Source organism: Salvelinus alpinus, chromosome 5, assembly GCF_045679555.1.
Source record: "Salvelinus alpinus chromosome 5, SLU_Salpinus.1, whole genome shotgun sequence".
In the NCBI taxonomy this organism is placed as follows: domain Eukaryota; kingdom Metazoa; phylum Chordata; class Actinopteri; order Salmoniformes; family Salmonidae; genus Salvelinus; species Salvelinus alpinus.
Window position 1 is genome coordinate 9373366 of NC_092090.1, and position 15919 is coordinate 9389284.

Consider the following 15919-nt stretch of genomic DNA (forward strand, 5'->3'; position numbering starts at 1 on the left):
TCAGGAGGTAGAGGGGTCAACACCATTAGAAGTAGAGACTCAGGAGGTAGAGGGGTCAACACCATTAGAAGTAGAGAGACTCAGGAGGTAGAGGAGTCAACAACATTAGAAGTAGAGAGACTCAGGAGGTAGAGGGGTCAACACCATTAGAAGTAGAGAGACTCAGGAGGTAGAGGGGTCAACACCATTAGAAGTAGAGAGACTCAGGAGGTAGAGGGGTCAACACCATTAGAAGTAGAGAGACTCAGGAGGTAGAGGGGTCAACACCATTAGAAGTAGAGACTCAGGAGGTAGAGGGGTCAACACCATTAGAAGTAGAGAGACTCAGGAGGTAGAGGGGTCAACACCATTAGAAGTAGAGAGACTCAGGAGGTAGAGGGGTCAACACCATTAGAAGTAGAGAGACTCAGGAGGTAGAGGAGTCAACACCATTAGAAGTAGAGAGACTCAGGAGGTAGAGGGGTCAACACCATTAGAAGTAGAGACTCAGGAGGTAGAGGAGTCAACACCATTAGAAGTAGAGAGACTCAGGAGGTAGAGGAGTCAACACCATTAGAAGTAGAGAGACTCAGGAGGTAGAGGAGTCAACACCATTAGAAGTAGAGACTCAGGAGGTAGAGGAGTCAACACCATTAGAAGTAGAGACTCAGGAGGTAGAGGGGTCAACACCATTAGAAGTAGAGACTCAGGAGGTAGAGGGGTCAACACCATTAGAAGTAGAGAGACTCAGGAGGTAGAGGAGTCAACACCATTAGAAGTAGAGAGACTCAGGAGGTAGAGGAGTCAACACCATTAGAAGTAGAGAGACTCAGGAGGTAGAGGGGTCAACACCATTAGAAGTAGAGAGACTCAGGAGGTAGAGGAGTCAACACCATTAGAAGTAGAGAGACTCAGGAGGTAGAGGGGTCAACACCATTAGAAGTAGAGAGACTCAGGAGGTAGAGGGGTCAACACCATTAGAAGTAGAGAGACTCAGGAGGTAGAGGGGTCAACACCATTAGAAGTAGAGAGACTCAGGAGGTAGAGGGGTCAACAACATTAGAAGTAGAGAGACTCAGGAGGTAGAGGAGTCAACACCATTAGAAGTAGAGACTCAGGAGGTAGAGGAGTCAACACCATTAGAAGTAGAGACTCAGGAGGTAGAGGAGTCAACAACATTAGACTCAGTAAGGAGAAGATGAGATGTGCCTGTCTGTTAGGGAGATTCAGGCTACACGTCCTGACTAGCTATGAATGGCAATTTATACATTTTCAATGCATCAAACATCAGTTGGGGAATGTGTCTGTCTGTTTCAGGAAGCAGTTCATTAGATGGACTCAACGCAATGTTTTGAAGTATTTCTGCTAACGCTTCAGATATTGTTAGCCCTGGACACTATGTGGATAGTTGGTTGATAATTACACAGCTAGGTAAGCCGGGGACAGGAAATACACAGTTCAAAGTAAAGCACCAAATAAACATCATATTTACATCATTTATTAACAGAGTTGGATCCCAAAACCTCTCTCGTCTAATGAGAACCTTATCTGAAAACCTGACGACTTCAACCATAATGGTAGAGGGACCTGGGGTTCTGTAACGGCAGCCTTCCTCCTCTTCGTCTGAAGAGGAGGTGTAGCAGGGATTGGACCAAGACGCAGTGTAGCTTGTGCTCAACATATTTAATAATGACGATTAAACAGTGAACACTTACAAAATAACAAAATGTGGCAAACCGATACAGCCCTATCTGGTGCAGAGAAAACACAGAGACAGGAAACAACCACCCACAAAATCCCAACACAAAACAAGCCACCTATATATGATTCCCAATCAGAGACAACACAAAACATCTGCCTCTGATTGAGAACCATATTAGGCCAAACATAGAAACGGACAAACTAGACACACAACATAGAATGCCCACCCAGCTCACGTCCTGACCAACACTAAAACAAGCACAACACACAAGAACTATGGTCAGAACGTGACAGGTTCGGTGTGTGTTTGTGTTTATGCGTGTGTTTATGTGTGTGTGTGTGTGTGTGTGTGTGTGTGTGTGTGTGTGTGTGTGTGTGTGTGTGTGTGTGTGTGTGTGTGTGTGTGTGTGTGTGTGTGTGTGTGTGTGTGTGTGTGTGTGTGTGTGTGTGTGTGTGTGTGTGTGTGTGTGTTTGTATCTGACTGACCTGTCGACGCTGATGGCGCAGAGGTTGAAGATGGAGGCTGTGCACAGCATCACATCCATGGACATCAGACCGTCACACAGCATCATGTTCAGGGACCACACACCACCCTGGAACTAAACACAACACACGGCATCATGTTCAGGGACCACACACCACCCTGGAACTAAACACAACACACAGCATCATGTTCAGGGACCACACACCACCCTGGAACTAAACACAACACACAGCATCATGTTCAGGGACCACACCACCCTGGAACTAAACACAACACACAGCATCATGTCCAGGGACCACACACCACCCTGGAACTAAACACAACACACAGCATCATGTTCAGGGACCACACACCACCCTGGAACTAAACACAACACACAGCATCATGTCCAGGGACCACACACCACCCTGGAACTGAACACAACACACAGCATCATGTTCAGGGACCACACACCACCCTGGAACTGAACACAACACACAGCATCATGTTCAGGGACCACACACCACCCTGGGACTGAACACAACACACAGCATCATGTTCAGGGACCACACACCACCCGGGAACTAAACACAACACACAGCATCATGTTCAGGGACCACACACCACCCTGGAACTAAACACAACACACAGCATCATGTTCAGGGACCACACACCACCCTGGGACTGAACACAGCATCATGTCACACCACCCTGGAACTAAACACAACACACAGCATCATGTTCAGGGACCACACACCACCCTGGGACTAAACACAACACACAGCATCATGTCCAGGGACCACACACCACCCTGGGACTAAACACAACACACAGCATCATGTCTATGAAAACGTGTGGACATAGATTAACGATTTGACACCTGATCAACCGTACATAATCACAGAAACCATGTGTAGTGCTGCTTCTATCTCCTCTCTCTGTCTGTCTCCATACTCTCCCCTTTCTCTCTCTCTCTCTCTCTCCATCTGTCTCCATACTCTCCCCTTTCTCTCTCTCTCTCTGTCTCCATACTCTCCCCTTTCTCTCTCTGTCTGTCTCCATACTCTCCCCTTTCTCTCTCTCTCTCTCTTTTTCTCTCTCTCTGTCTGTCTCCATACTCTCCCCTTTCTCTCTCTGTCTGTCTCCATACTCTCCCCTTTCTCTCTCTCTCTCTCTCTCTCTCTCTCTCTCTCTCTCTCTCTCTCTCTCTCTCTCTCTCTCTCTGTCTCCATACTCTCCCCTTTCTCTCTCTCTCTTTCTTCTATTGGCCATACTATTGATCAGCCTCTCTTGGCTAGTATGATAGTATGATGAAGTTGACTTTCAGACTGCTCTTCACCACCAGGTGAACAAGCCAAAAACTAAAGGCTGTAATGTTAACCAATAACCAGGATGTATAACAAAATGCTAACAACATGTTAATACCAACATGTTAACACTCTGCCTGGCTGGCTCAGTAGATTACCGAGCTGTAACAACTCTCCTGTAACGAGATAATGGCGTCCCAATTTAGGAAGACTTAGGCACTGGTCTCTCACAGGCATCCCTTAATTCTCTAAGTAAAGACTATTCAGTAGTCAACCACAACAGAGAGAGAGATAGACACACAGACAGACAGGCAGACAGACAGACACACACACACACACACACACACAGGTATGCATACCTGTTCTCAACAATAGACACTATCAATTAATGTTATGTAATATCTCAGTAATTCTCATTTGAACAGCTTTGAGTTAACCTCCTTGATTGATATTATTCCACTGTTCGTCTGTTGTTGTTGATGGTTTTAATCAAACGAATTGTCCGTAGCCTATAGCATGTCAAGATGACGCAGAAGACGTTTTGCAGTAGACCTAGTATAGAACGACTGACCTTTCCCAGTTCGATAGGAACTGAGAAATGAACAGGTGAGAGATACAGAGAGAACAAGAGCAGAGAATGGAACGGGATGTTCTTTCCCCCTCTTTAGTAATGAACTTAAAGGGTTGGTCTGATGGCTCTGATTTGGATGATTAGAGGGTTAAGCCGCTATTATTTACCAGGCTATAATACCGGGCAACTAACTATTAGACAGCTGATATTATGCATGATTATAATTATGGTAATTTAGAGGCTAATAAATAGTCTAATATGTCATAATCATAACCAATAGCCTAGTCGTCCCCTAGTGAAATAAATGAACTTAAAATATAAATATATATATAGCCTACCAACCGGCCACCACATGACTAAATATCTGAAATAGGGCAAGCAGGTATTATTACTGAAGTAAACAACATATCTCAGGTAGGATAAGGGTTGAAACCTAAGCTACTTACCTCTGCGTACACGAACAGCGGCAGCACCAGCACCGCCAGCAGTAGATCCGCAACAGCCAAACTCACAATGAAATAGTTTGTCGTAGTTTTTAAAGCTTTTTCCATGTAAACACTAAGACACACAAGCACATTTCCACCGATAATCACAATGATTAGCAATATCCCGAATATAAGAGCTGGAAAGTTGTAGTCTGGAGCCACGGCAGCAGCCACCGGCTGAGTCGTGTTGTTGAATTCGAAATCGGTGAAGTTGTCCGACATTGTCGCCCGGAGATTGACAAATTCCCTCTGCGACGTCTTTTCCGTGCGAGAACGGCGTTACTGGAACGGGGTTTCATCTATGCATTATTTCCAGTCGTCCTGCAACACGCGCGGTCCGGTGTCTGGTCTGTGCTAAAATCGCAAAGTTTACTCTTCTTGAGTGAGACCCATCCAGGACGGATGCTTTTTGCAGGAGATCAGCACCAGACGAGCGGAGAGTAATAGAGGACACACATGTGTCTGGAAGCGCTTTCCTATTTCCCAAGAAAATTACTCTGAAATTCAACCAATGCAGCTAGTGCCTCCTTCAAATATGTAGAAGTACCCAGACTAATTATATCATAGTTTAAACGTTTTTCCTGGACCCCGGTGGTGTAGACCAGCTTGTGCCTGCGTGCTTAATAATAGAGGCGAGGTGCTCTGTTTCAGCAGACAGGCGGGTTGTGTAGGTAAGCGACCTGAACGGACAAATCAGCGACACAGTTCTATATATCCAACGGCCCAAAGCTGCTTAGATCTGACGGTTGACTTTTGCCCCTCAAGTTGCATGGCACGATGAAGAAGATTCAAACACTTTTAAAAAGATATCTGACCTTTTCCGCCTGTTCCAAAAATAATACGCGCGTTAAAGTGCTACGGAAAGTTTGTGGCTTTCATTGAATTGGCGATGGCTAAACGAGAATAGTTCTCAAGCGATTAAACGAGGAATTTCATCAATGACATTTAATCCCATTGACGACGCCCAGCGCTAATGCATTCTGCCTGAACGCAGTGAATCGTGTCATTGTTGAGTGGAATGCCGGGCTCTCAGAGAGAGAGAGAGAGAGAGAGAGAGAGAGAGAGAGAGAGAGAGAGAGAGAGAGAGAGAGAGAGAGAGAGAGAGAGAGAGAGAGAGAGAGAGAGAGAGAGAGAGAGAGATAGTCATTGTAAGGTGACAGTCCATGAAAATAGTACTTCTCCCATTTGTGGGGGTTTCTTTAACATTCCGCATCTGTTTGGGTTGTAGTGTGAATCTGTGTGCCTCTGTCTCAGCTGTTGGTTAGTTTAGGCTTGGCTAGTCATTCTCCTACAGTGACAGAGCGTGTCTGCTTTAGTGGCTTGAACATAAATCGAAATGCCTCTTTCAATGAGACAAACTGCAATCTTATTAAGTCCCTTGTGTTTGTGTGTGTGCGAGAGAGTTAAGAAATGCTTTAAGAAAAGAGAAGCTTTGAACAAAGCGTGGATCTCTTTATTGTTCAGATTACTTTACTTTCTGTTTGTAATTGGATCTCTAATATTCTGCTGGGCCTTCAGTGTTCTGTATCTGTAATATTCTGCTGGGCCTTCAGTGTTCTGTATCTCTAATATTCTGATGGACCTTCAGTGTTCTGGATCTGTAACATTCTGCTGGGCCTTCAGTGTTCTGTATCTGTAACATTCTGCTGGGTCTTCAGTGTTCTGGATCTCTAAGTACATCACAATGCAGTGCACGGTCCAGCTGCTTCCTTCAAAGTCCTCCAAATTCACAGAAAGTGCAGTTCTTCAGAAACAAACCACTGATCTGTGAATTGGAGGCCAAATATCTGGTACGCATCTCTCAGTTCTAAATACACCAGCACCTCAACAACACACACACACTCACACACACACACACACACACACACACACACACACACACACACACACACACACACACACACACACACACACACACACACACACACACACACACACACACACACACACACACACACACACAGATGGCAACAGAAGCGGAAACGTTTCCCTCTCCTGTTATTCCCATTGAGTCTTAAACATTAAGACAGGTGTTGCATCCCAAATAGCATACTATTCCCTGATTAGTCCCCATAGGGCTCTGGTCAAAAACCGTGTACTATATAGGGAATAGGGTGCCATTTTGGACACTGCCTATAGTGCTGCTGCCTTGTTGTACTGTACCTATGGCATGAATCTGATTAGAATTAAAATCCTGGTAATTAGCATCTAACACATTTCCTCAGCTGAGGCCCGGAGCAAAACAACCGTTGGAGGAGAGGGAGCATCTGGTGGTGCCTGACGGAACTGGAGGACAGGCTCACCATGCTGTTGGAACGCAGCGCAGATGTTAACTTCAGAGAGAGAAGAGAGGGCAGACAAGAAAGAGAGAAAGGAGAGAGAGAGAAAAGAAGAGGAGTAGAGTATGATGATTCTTCAACAGACACGAGCCATGCACTGAGAGATATAGCTGACTGTCTCGGGAGAGGAGAGAGACGAGCCATGCACACTGAGGGCCCCTGAGGGCGAGGCGCAGGGCGATCCGGATGGAGGCGGTGGAAATCACTCAGCAGTGATGGATCCAAGATGTCCTCCACCGGTACCCTGCACCTCTCCTCCGGACCGTACCCCTCCTAATCCACGAGGTACTGCAGGCCCCTCACCCGGCGTCTAGAGTCCAGGACGGAACGTACCGTGTACGCCGGGGGCCCCTCGATGTCCAGAGGGGGCGGAGGGACCTCCAGCACCTCACCTTCCTGCAGGGGACCAGCTACCACCGGCCTGAGGAGAGACACATGAAACGAGGGGTTAATGCGATAGTAAGTGGGGAGCTGTAACCTATAACACACCTCGTTTATCCTCCTCAGGACTTTGAATGGCCACACACACCGCGGCCCCAGCTTCCGGCAGGGCAGGCGGAGGGGCAGGTTTCGGGTCGAGAGCCAGACCCGGTCCCCCGGTGCGAACACGGGGGCCTCACTGCGGTGGCAGTCAGCGCTCACCTTCTGCCGCCCACCCGCCCGTTTGAGCGATTCCTGGACGGCTCTCCGGGTCTCCTTTGAGCGCTGCACCCACTCCTCCACTGCAGGAGCATCGGTCTGGCTCTGATGTCACGGTGTCAGGACCGGCTGGTAGCCCAACACGCACTGGAAAGGCGACAGGTTCGTGGAGGAGTGGCGGAGTGAGTTTTGGGCCACCTCCGCCCATGGGACGTACCTCGCCCATTCTCCTGGCCGGTCCTGGCAATACGACCACAGAAACCTACCCACATCCTGGTTCACTCTCTCCACCTTCCCATTGCTCTCGGGGTGAAAACCTGAGGTCAGGCTTTATCGAGATCCCCAGACGCTGGCGGAAACTGGGGACCCCGATCAGAAACTATGTCCTCAGGCACCCCGTAGTGCCGGAAGACGTGGGTAAACAGGGCCTCCGCAGTCTGCAGGGCCGTTGGGAGACCGGGCAACGGGAGGAGACGGCAGGAATTCGAAAACCGATCCACAACGACCAGGATCGTGGTGTTCCCCTGAGACGGGGGAAGGTCGGTGAGGCAGTCCACCGACAGATGTGACCAGGGCCGTTGTGGAACGGGGAGGTGTAACTTCCCTCTAGGCAGGTGTCTAGGAGCCTTACTCTGAGAGCACACCGAACAGGAGACATAAAACCTCACGTCCTTCGCTAAAGTGGGCCACCAGTACTTCTCCCTAAGACCCCGCACCGTCCTCCCAATTCCCGGATGCCCCTTAGACGGTAGTGTGTGGTCCCACCGGATAAATTTGTCACGATACCAAGCGACACGTACTTCCGGCCCGCAGGACACTGGTGGCGCGAGTTCTAACCGTGAAGCCCGCTTGATGTCCGCGTCCACCTCCCATACCACCGGTGCCACCAGACATGAGGCCGGAAGTATGGGAGTAGGATCGATGGACCGCTCCTCGGTATCATAGAGACGGGACAGCGCGTCGGCCTTAGTGTTAAGGGAACCTGGTCTATAGGAGATGGTGAACCGAAATCTGGTGAAAAACATGGCCCACCTTGCCTGGCGAAGATTCAGTCTCCTTGCTGCCCGGATGTACTCCAGATTACGGTGGTCAGTCCAGATGAGAAAAGGGTGTTTAGCCCCCCTCAAGCCAATGTCTCCACACCTTCAGAGCTTTTACCACAGCCAGCAACTCCCGGTCCCCCACGTCATAGTTTCGCTAAGCTTCGGCGGAGCTTCGGTGGCGTGCCCGAGCGCTGTGATAGCACGGCTCCAACCCCAGCCTCGGACGTGTCCACCTCCACTATGAATGCCAAAGAGGGTCCGGATGATTCAATACGGGAGCTTCGGTAAACAGCGTCTTCAGATGACTAAAAGCTCTGCCCGCCTCCGTTGACCACCGCAAACGCAACGGCCCCCCCTTCAGCAGTGAGGTAATGGGAGCAGCCACCTTGCCAAAACCCCGGATAAACCTCTGGTAGTAATTGGCAAACCCTAAGAACCGCTGCACTTCCTTTACCGTGGTCGGAGTCGGCCAATTACGCACGGCTGCAACGCGGTCACACTCCATCACCACCCCAGATGTGGAAATGCGATACCCCAGGAAAGAGACGGCTTTTTTGGAGAACACACATTTCTCAGCCTTGACGTACAGGTCATGCTCCAACAGTCGCCCAAGTACCCTGCGCACCAGAGACACATGCGCGGCGCGTGTGGTGGAATAGACCAGAATGTCATCGATATAAACCACCACATCCTGCCCGTGCAGGTCCCTGAGAATCTCATCTACGAAGGATTGAAAGACGGCTGGAGCATTCTTCAACCCATATGGCATGACGAGGTACTCATAATGGCCAGATGTGGTACTAAACGCGGTCTTCCACTCATCTCCCTCCCGGATACACACCAAGTTATATGCACTCCTGAGATCCAGTTTTGTGAAAAAGCGCGCACCGTGAAATCATTCCACCGCCGTAGCGATGAGAGGTAGCGGGTAACCAAACCCCACTGTGATGGAATTTAGACCTCTATAATCAATGCACGGAGGCAGACCTCCCTCCTTCTTCTTCACAAAAAAGAAACTCGAGGAGACGTGGAGGGCTGACTGTACCCCTGTCCCAGAGACTCAGTGACATATGTCTCCATAGCCACTGTCTCCTCCTGTGACAGCGGGAACAAGTGACTCCTGGGAAGTGCTGCGTTTGCCTAGAGGTTTATCGCGCAATCCCCTTGTCGATGAGGTGGTAATTGGGTCGCCCTCTTTTTACAGAAAGCGATAGCCAAATCGGCATATTCTGAGGGAATGCGCACATTTGAAACCTGGTCTGGACTCTCCACCGTCGTTGCACCGATGGAAACTCTTATACACCTACCTGAACACTCCTCTGACCACCCCTTTAGAGCCCCCTGTTTCCATGAAATCTTAGGATTGTGAATAGCCAACCAGGGAATCCCCAGCACCACTGGAAACGCAGGAGAATCAATGAGGAAGAGACTAATCCGCTCCCTATGACCCCCCTGCGTTACCATGTCCAGGGGAACCGTGGCCTCCCTGACCAGCCCTGACCCTAACTGTCGACTATCTAGGGAGTGCACGGGGAAGGGTTGGCCTATCTGCACCAGCAGAATCCCTAATCTATGAGCGAGCACGTGGTCCATAAAACTCCCAGCTGCACCTGAATCGACTAGCACGTTATGCTGGTAAGAGGGGGAAAACTCAGGAAAAGAGATTAGTACGAATATGTGACCAACAGGGAGCTCTGGGTGAGTCTGGTGCTGACTCACCTGGGGTGTCCGAGCAGTGCTCTGCCTGCCCTCTCGACTCCCAGACGAGCTCCTCCTCCTCCGGTCCCCCTGGATGCAGCACCCCCTAACTCCATGGGTGTTGGAGCGGGAGTGCTGAGGGGCGGAACAAACAGGAACCGCTCTGGACGCCCGCGAGCAGCTAGCAGGTTGTCTAGTCGGATTGACATGTCTATGAGTTCGTCTAGGGTGAGGGTGGCATCCCGACCCAACTGCGGACGTCCTCCCGGAAGCTACACCGGTAGTGGTCCATCAGGGCCCTGTTGTTCCACCCCGCTCCAGCGGCCAGGGTCCGAAACTCCAGCGTGAAGTCCTGCGCGCTCCTCGTCTCCTGCCTAAGGTGGAACAGCCGTTCACCCGCTGCTCGACCCTCTGGTGGGTGGTCGAACACAGCCCGGAACCGGCGGATGAACTCAGGTTAGTGGTCCCCCGTTGAGTCTGGACCCTCCCAGACCGCGTTGGCCCACTCCAGGGCTCTGCCCGTCAGATAGGAGACGAGGACGCTCACAATCTCCTCTCCAGAGGGAGTCGGGCGAACGGTAGCCAGGTAAAGCTCTAGCTGGAGCAAGAATCCCTTGCACCCAGCAGCCGTTCCATCGTACTCCCTCGGGGGCGCGAGCCGAAGAGCACTGGGACCGGGCGCCGCTGGAGAAGTTGGTAGCGCAGGCTGAAGAGGAGCTGGAGACGAGGTAGGGAGGCCGCTCCTCTCCCATCTGTCCATTCTCTCCATCACCTGGTCCATCGCCGTCCCGATCCGGTGTAGGATGTCCGTGTGATGGAGGACACGCTCTTCCATGGATGGGAGAGGGGATGCAGCTGCTCCTGCTGACTCCATGGCTTAGGGTGCGGGCTTCTGTCACGAAAGCTAGGAGTGGTGGGTGTGGAGTCAGGCGCAGAGAGCAAAGCTTCCAATGTAGATGTATTTATTCAGCTGGGTCTAGCCAACATACAGGCACAATGACCAATAAACAGTTAAATTAAGGCCCCCAAAACCAGGGGAAATAACGAACAGCAAAAATATGTATGAGCAAAACAAAAATCGACCACTGACAGAGAGGAATAATCCCGCACAAAAGCAGGGGGGCCCTGGAAGTTTAAATAGCACAGAATTAACAACAAATAAGGTACAGGTGAAAACAATCAAGACAAAACCAACAGAAAAGAAAAAGGAATCGGTGGCAGCTAGTAGACCGGTGACGAAGACCGCCGAGCGCCGCCCGAACAGGGAGAGGAGCCACCTTCGGTGGAAGTCATGACAGAGTGTAATGTTTACTGTTCATTTTTATTGTTTATTTCACTTTGTATATTATCTACTTCACATGCTTTGGCAATGTTAACACATGTTTCCCATGACAATAAAGCCCCTTGAATTGAATTGAATTGAATTGAGAGACAATGAGAGAGAGAGAGAGAGAGAGAGAGAGAGAGGGGAAGACAAGAGTCATGTGATTGTGACACATCGCTGACTTTATTACAGGCTAATGTCTTTCCCTCACTCCATCTCCATGACCAGTTGAGAGGGGAATGGTGAAGCGTAGCTCCTACTAATGATACTACTATATATAAACCTCTAGAGCCCAGGTGAGCAGCGGGAAAACTGCCTCAGCTCTGGCAAGGCCATATGGGGGTTGATTTTATAAAAAAGCAATTTTGCCAAGTGTTCCCAAACGGAGGAGGAGGTGCACCTCTTGTGTTGTCACAGTCACTGATCCATACCCTTGTCAAAGTGTCTAGACTGATCATGAGAATGACAGCATACTCTCAGAAAATTTAACACACACACACACAGACACACACGCAAGTTTTCTCTCCCGCTGTTCTCAAGTCATAACATGTGTTTCTGTGTCAGTGACTCTCTGAAGTTGAGTTTCAACCTCTCATCAGGTTGAAGGAACTATGACTCCAGTGGTAAATGGCTCTATAAAGGATCTCTTTACCCCCCGTGTCCACGAAGACACCTACCACCTCAGGCTCTATAAAGACAACTACCACCTGTCAGGCTCTATAAAGACAACTACCACCTGTCAGGCTCTATAAAGACAACTACCACCTGTCAGGCTCTATAAAGACACCCATCCAGACTACTGTCTCCTCCATGATACCCACCATCCAGACCACTGTCTCCTCCATGATACCCACCATCCAGACCACTGTCTCCTCCATGATACCCACCATCCAGACCACTGTCTCCTCCATGATACCCACCATCCAGACCACTGTCTCCTCCATGATACCCACCATCCAGACCACTGTCTCCTCTATGATACCCATCATCCAGACCACTGTCTCCTCCATGATACCCACCATCCAGACCACTGTCTCCTCCATGATACCCACCATCCAGACCACTGTCTCCTCCATCATACCCACCATCCAGACCACTGTCTCCTCCATACCTCCCACCATCCAGACCACTGTCTCCTCCATGATACCCACCATCCAGACCACTGCCTCCTCCATGATACCCACCATCCAGACCACTGTCTCCTCCATACCTCCCACCATCCACACCACTGTCTCCTCCATGATACCCACCATCCAGACCACTGTCTGCTCCATGATACCCACCATCCAGACCACTGTCTCCTCCATGATACCCACCATCCAGACCACTGTCTCCTCCATGATACCCACCATCCAGACCACTGTCTCCTCCATGATACCCACCATCCAGACCACTGTCTCCTCCATACCTCCCACCATCCAGACCACTGTCTCCTCCATGATACCCACCATCCAGACCACTGCCTCCTCCATGATACCCACCATCCAGACCACTGTCTCCTCCATACCTCCCACCATCCACACCACTGTCTCCTCCATGATACCCACCATCCAGACCACTGTCTGCTCCATGATACCCACCATCCAGACCACTGTCTCCTCCATGATACCCACCATCCAGACCACTGTCTCCTCCATGATACCCACCATCCAGACCACTGTCTCCTCCATGATACCCACCATCCAGACCACTGTCTCCTCTATGATACCCATCATCCAGACCACTGTCTCCTCCATGATACCCACCATCCAGACCACTGTCTCCTCCATGATACCCACCATCCAGACCACTGTCTCCTCCATGATACCCACCATCCAGACCACTGTCTCCTCCATACCTCCCACCATCCAGACCACTGTCTCCTCCATGATACCCACCATCCAGACCACTGCCTCCTCCATGATACCCACCATCCAGACCACTGTCTCCTCCATACCTCCCACCATCCACACCACTGTCTCCTCCATGATACCCACCATCCAGACCACTGTCTGCTCCATGATACCCACCATCCAGACCACTGTCTCCTCCATGATACCCACCATCCAGACCACTGTCTCCTCCATACCTCCCACCATCCAGACCACTGTCTCCTCCATACCTCCCACCATCCAGACCACTGTCTCCTCCATACCTCCCACCATCCAGACCACTGTCTCCTCCATGATACCCACCATCCAGACCACTGTCTCCTCCATACCTCCCACCATCCAGACCACTGTCTCCTCCATGATACCCACCATCCAGACCACTGTCTCTTCCATGATACCCACCATCCAGACTACTGTCTCCTCCATGATACCCACCATCCAGACCACTGTCTCCTCTATGATACCCACCATCCAGACCACTGTCTCCTCCATACCTCCCACCATCCAGACCACTGTCTCCTCCATACTTCCCACCATCCAGACCACTGTCTCCTCCATGATACCCACCATCCAGACCACTGTCTCCTCCATGATACCCACCATCCAGACCACTGTCTCCTCCATGATACCCACCATCCAGACCACTGCCTCCTCCATGATACCCACCATCCAGACCACTGTCTCCTCCATGATACCCACCATCCAGACCACTGCCTCCTCCATACCTCCCACCATCCAGACCACTGCCTCCTCCATGATACCCACCATCCAGACCACTGCCTCCTCCATGATACCCACCATCCAGACCACTGTCTCCTCCATGATACCCACCATCCAGACCACTGTCTCCTCCATGATACCCACCATCCAGACCACTGTCTCCTCCATGATACCCACCATCCAGACCACTGTCTCCTCCATGATACCCACCATCCAGACCACTGTCTCCTCCATACCTCCCACCATCCAGACCACTGTCTCCTCCATACCTCCCACCATCCAGACCACTGTCTCCTCCATGATACCCACCATCCACACCACAGTCTCCTCCATGATACCCACCATCCAGACCACTGTCTCCTCCATACCTCCCACCACCCAGACCTCTGTCTCCTCCATGATACCCACCATCCAGACCACTGCCTCCTCCATGATACCCACCATCCAGACCACTGTCTCCTCTATGATACCCACCATCCAGACCACTGTCTCCTCCATACCTCCCACCATCCAGACCACTGTCTCCTCCATACTTCCCACCATCCAGACCACTGTCTCCTCCATGATACCCACCATCCAGACCACTGTCTCCTCCATGATACCCACCATCCAGACCACTGTCTCCTCCATGATACCCACCATCCAGACCACTGCCTCCTCCATGATACCCACCATCCAGACCACTGTCTCCTCCATGATACCCACCATCCAGACCACTGCCTCCTCCATACCTCCCACCATCCAGACCACTGCCTCCTCCATGATACCCACTATCCAGACCACTGCCTCCTCCATGATACCCACCATCCAGACCACTGTCTCCTCCATGATACCCACCATCCAGACCACTGTCTCCTCCATGATACCCACCATCCAGACCACTGTCTCCTCCATACCTCCCACCATCCAGACCACTGTCTCCTCCATGATACCCACCATCCAGACCACTGTCTCCTCCATGATACCCACCATCCAGACCACTGTCTCCTCCATGATACCCACCATCCAGACCACTGTCTCCTCCATACCTCCCACCATCCAGACCACTGTCTCCTCCATACCTCCCACCATCCAGACCACTGTCTCCTCCATGATACCCACCATCCACACCACAGTCTCCTCCATGATACCCACCATCCAGACCACTGTCTCCTCCATACCTCCCACCACCCAGACCTCTGTCTCCTCCATGATACCCACCATCCAGACCACTGCCTCCTCCATGATACCCACCATCCAGACCACTGTCTCCTCCATACCTCCCACCATCCAGACCACTGTCTCCTCCATGATACCCACCATCCAGACCACTGTCTCCCCCATACCTCCCACCATCCAGACCACTGTCTCCTCCATGATACCCACCATCCAGACCACTGACTCCTCCATGATACCCACCATCCAGACCACTGTCTCTTCCATACCTCCCACCATCCAGACCACTGTCTCCTCCATACCTCCCACCATCCAGACCACTGTCTCCTCCATACCTCCCACCATCCAGACCACTGTCTCCTCCATGATACCCACCATCCAGACCACTGTCTCCTCCATACCTTCCACCATCCAGACCACTGCCTCCTCCATACCTCCCACCATCCAGACCACTGTCTCCTCCATGATACCCACCATCCAGACCACTGTCTCCTCCATGATACCCACCATCCAGACCACTGTCTCCTCCATGATACCCACCATCCAGACCACTGTCTCCTCCATGATACCCACCATCCAGACCACTGTCTCCTCTATGATACCCATCATCCAGACCACTGTCTC

General features: G+C 50.9%; 1 protein-coding gene across 2 annotated transcripts in view; it reads right to left on the reverse strand.

Annotated features, from left to right (window-relative positions):
* drd4b (dopamine receptor D4b) overlaps nucleotides 1-5524 on the reverse strand; it is a 50295-nt gene extending 44771 nt beyond the window's left edge. The window contains exons 1-2 of one of the 2 annotated variants that reach the window (XM_071400501.1): nucleotides 4468-5524; nucleotides 2167-2279 (exon numbers count right to left, since the gene is read on the reverse strand). In XM_071400501.1, coding sequence (XP_071256602.1) covers nucleotides 2167-2279; nucleotides 4468-4728 — 374 coding nt within the window. In that variant the 5' untranslated portion in view covers nucleotides 4729-5524. The remainder of the gene's footprint in view (nucleotides 1-2166; nucleotides 2280-4467) is intronic. The other variant, XM_071400499.1, reaches the window with a different exon arrangement.
* Nucleotides 5525-15919: the final 10395 nt, after the last annotated feature.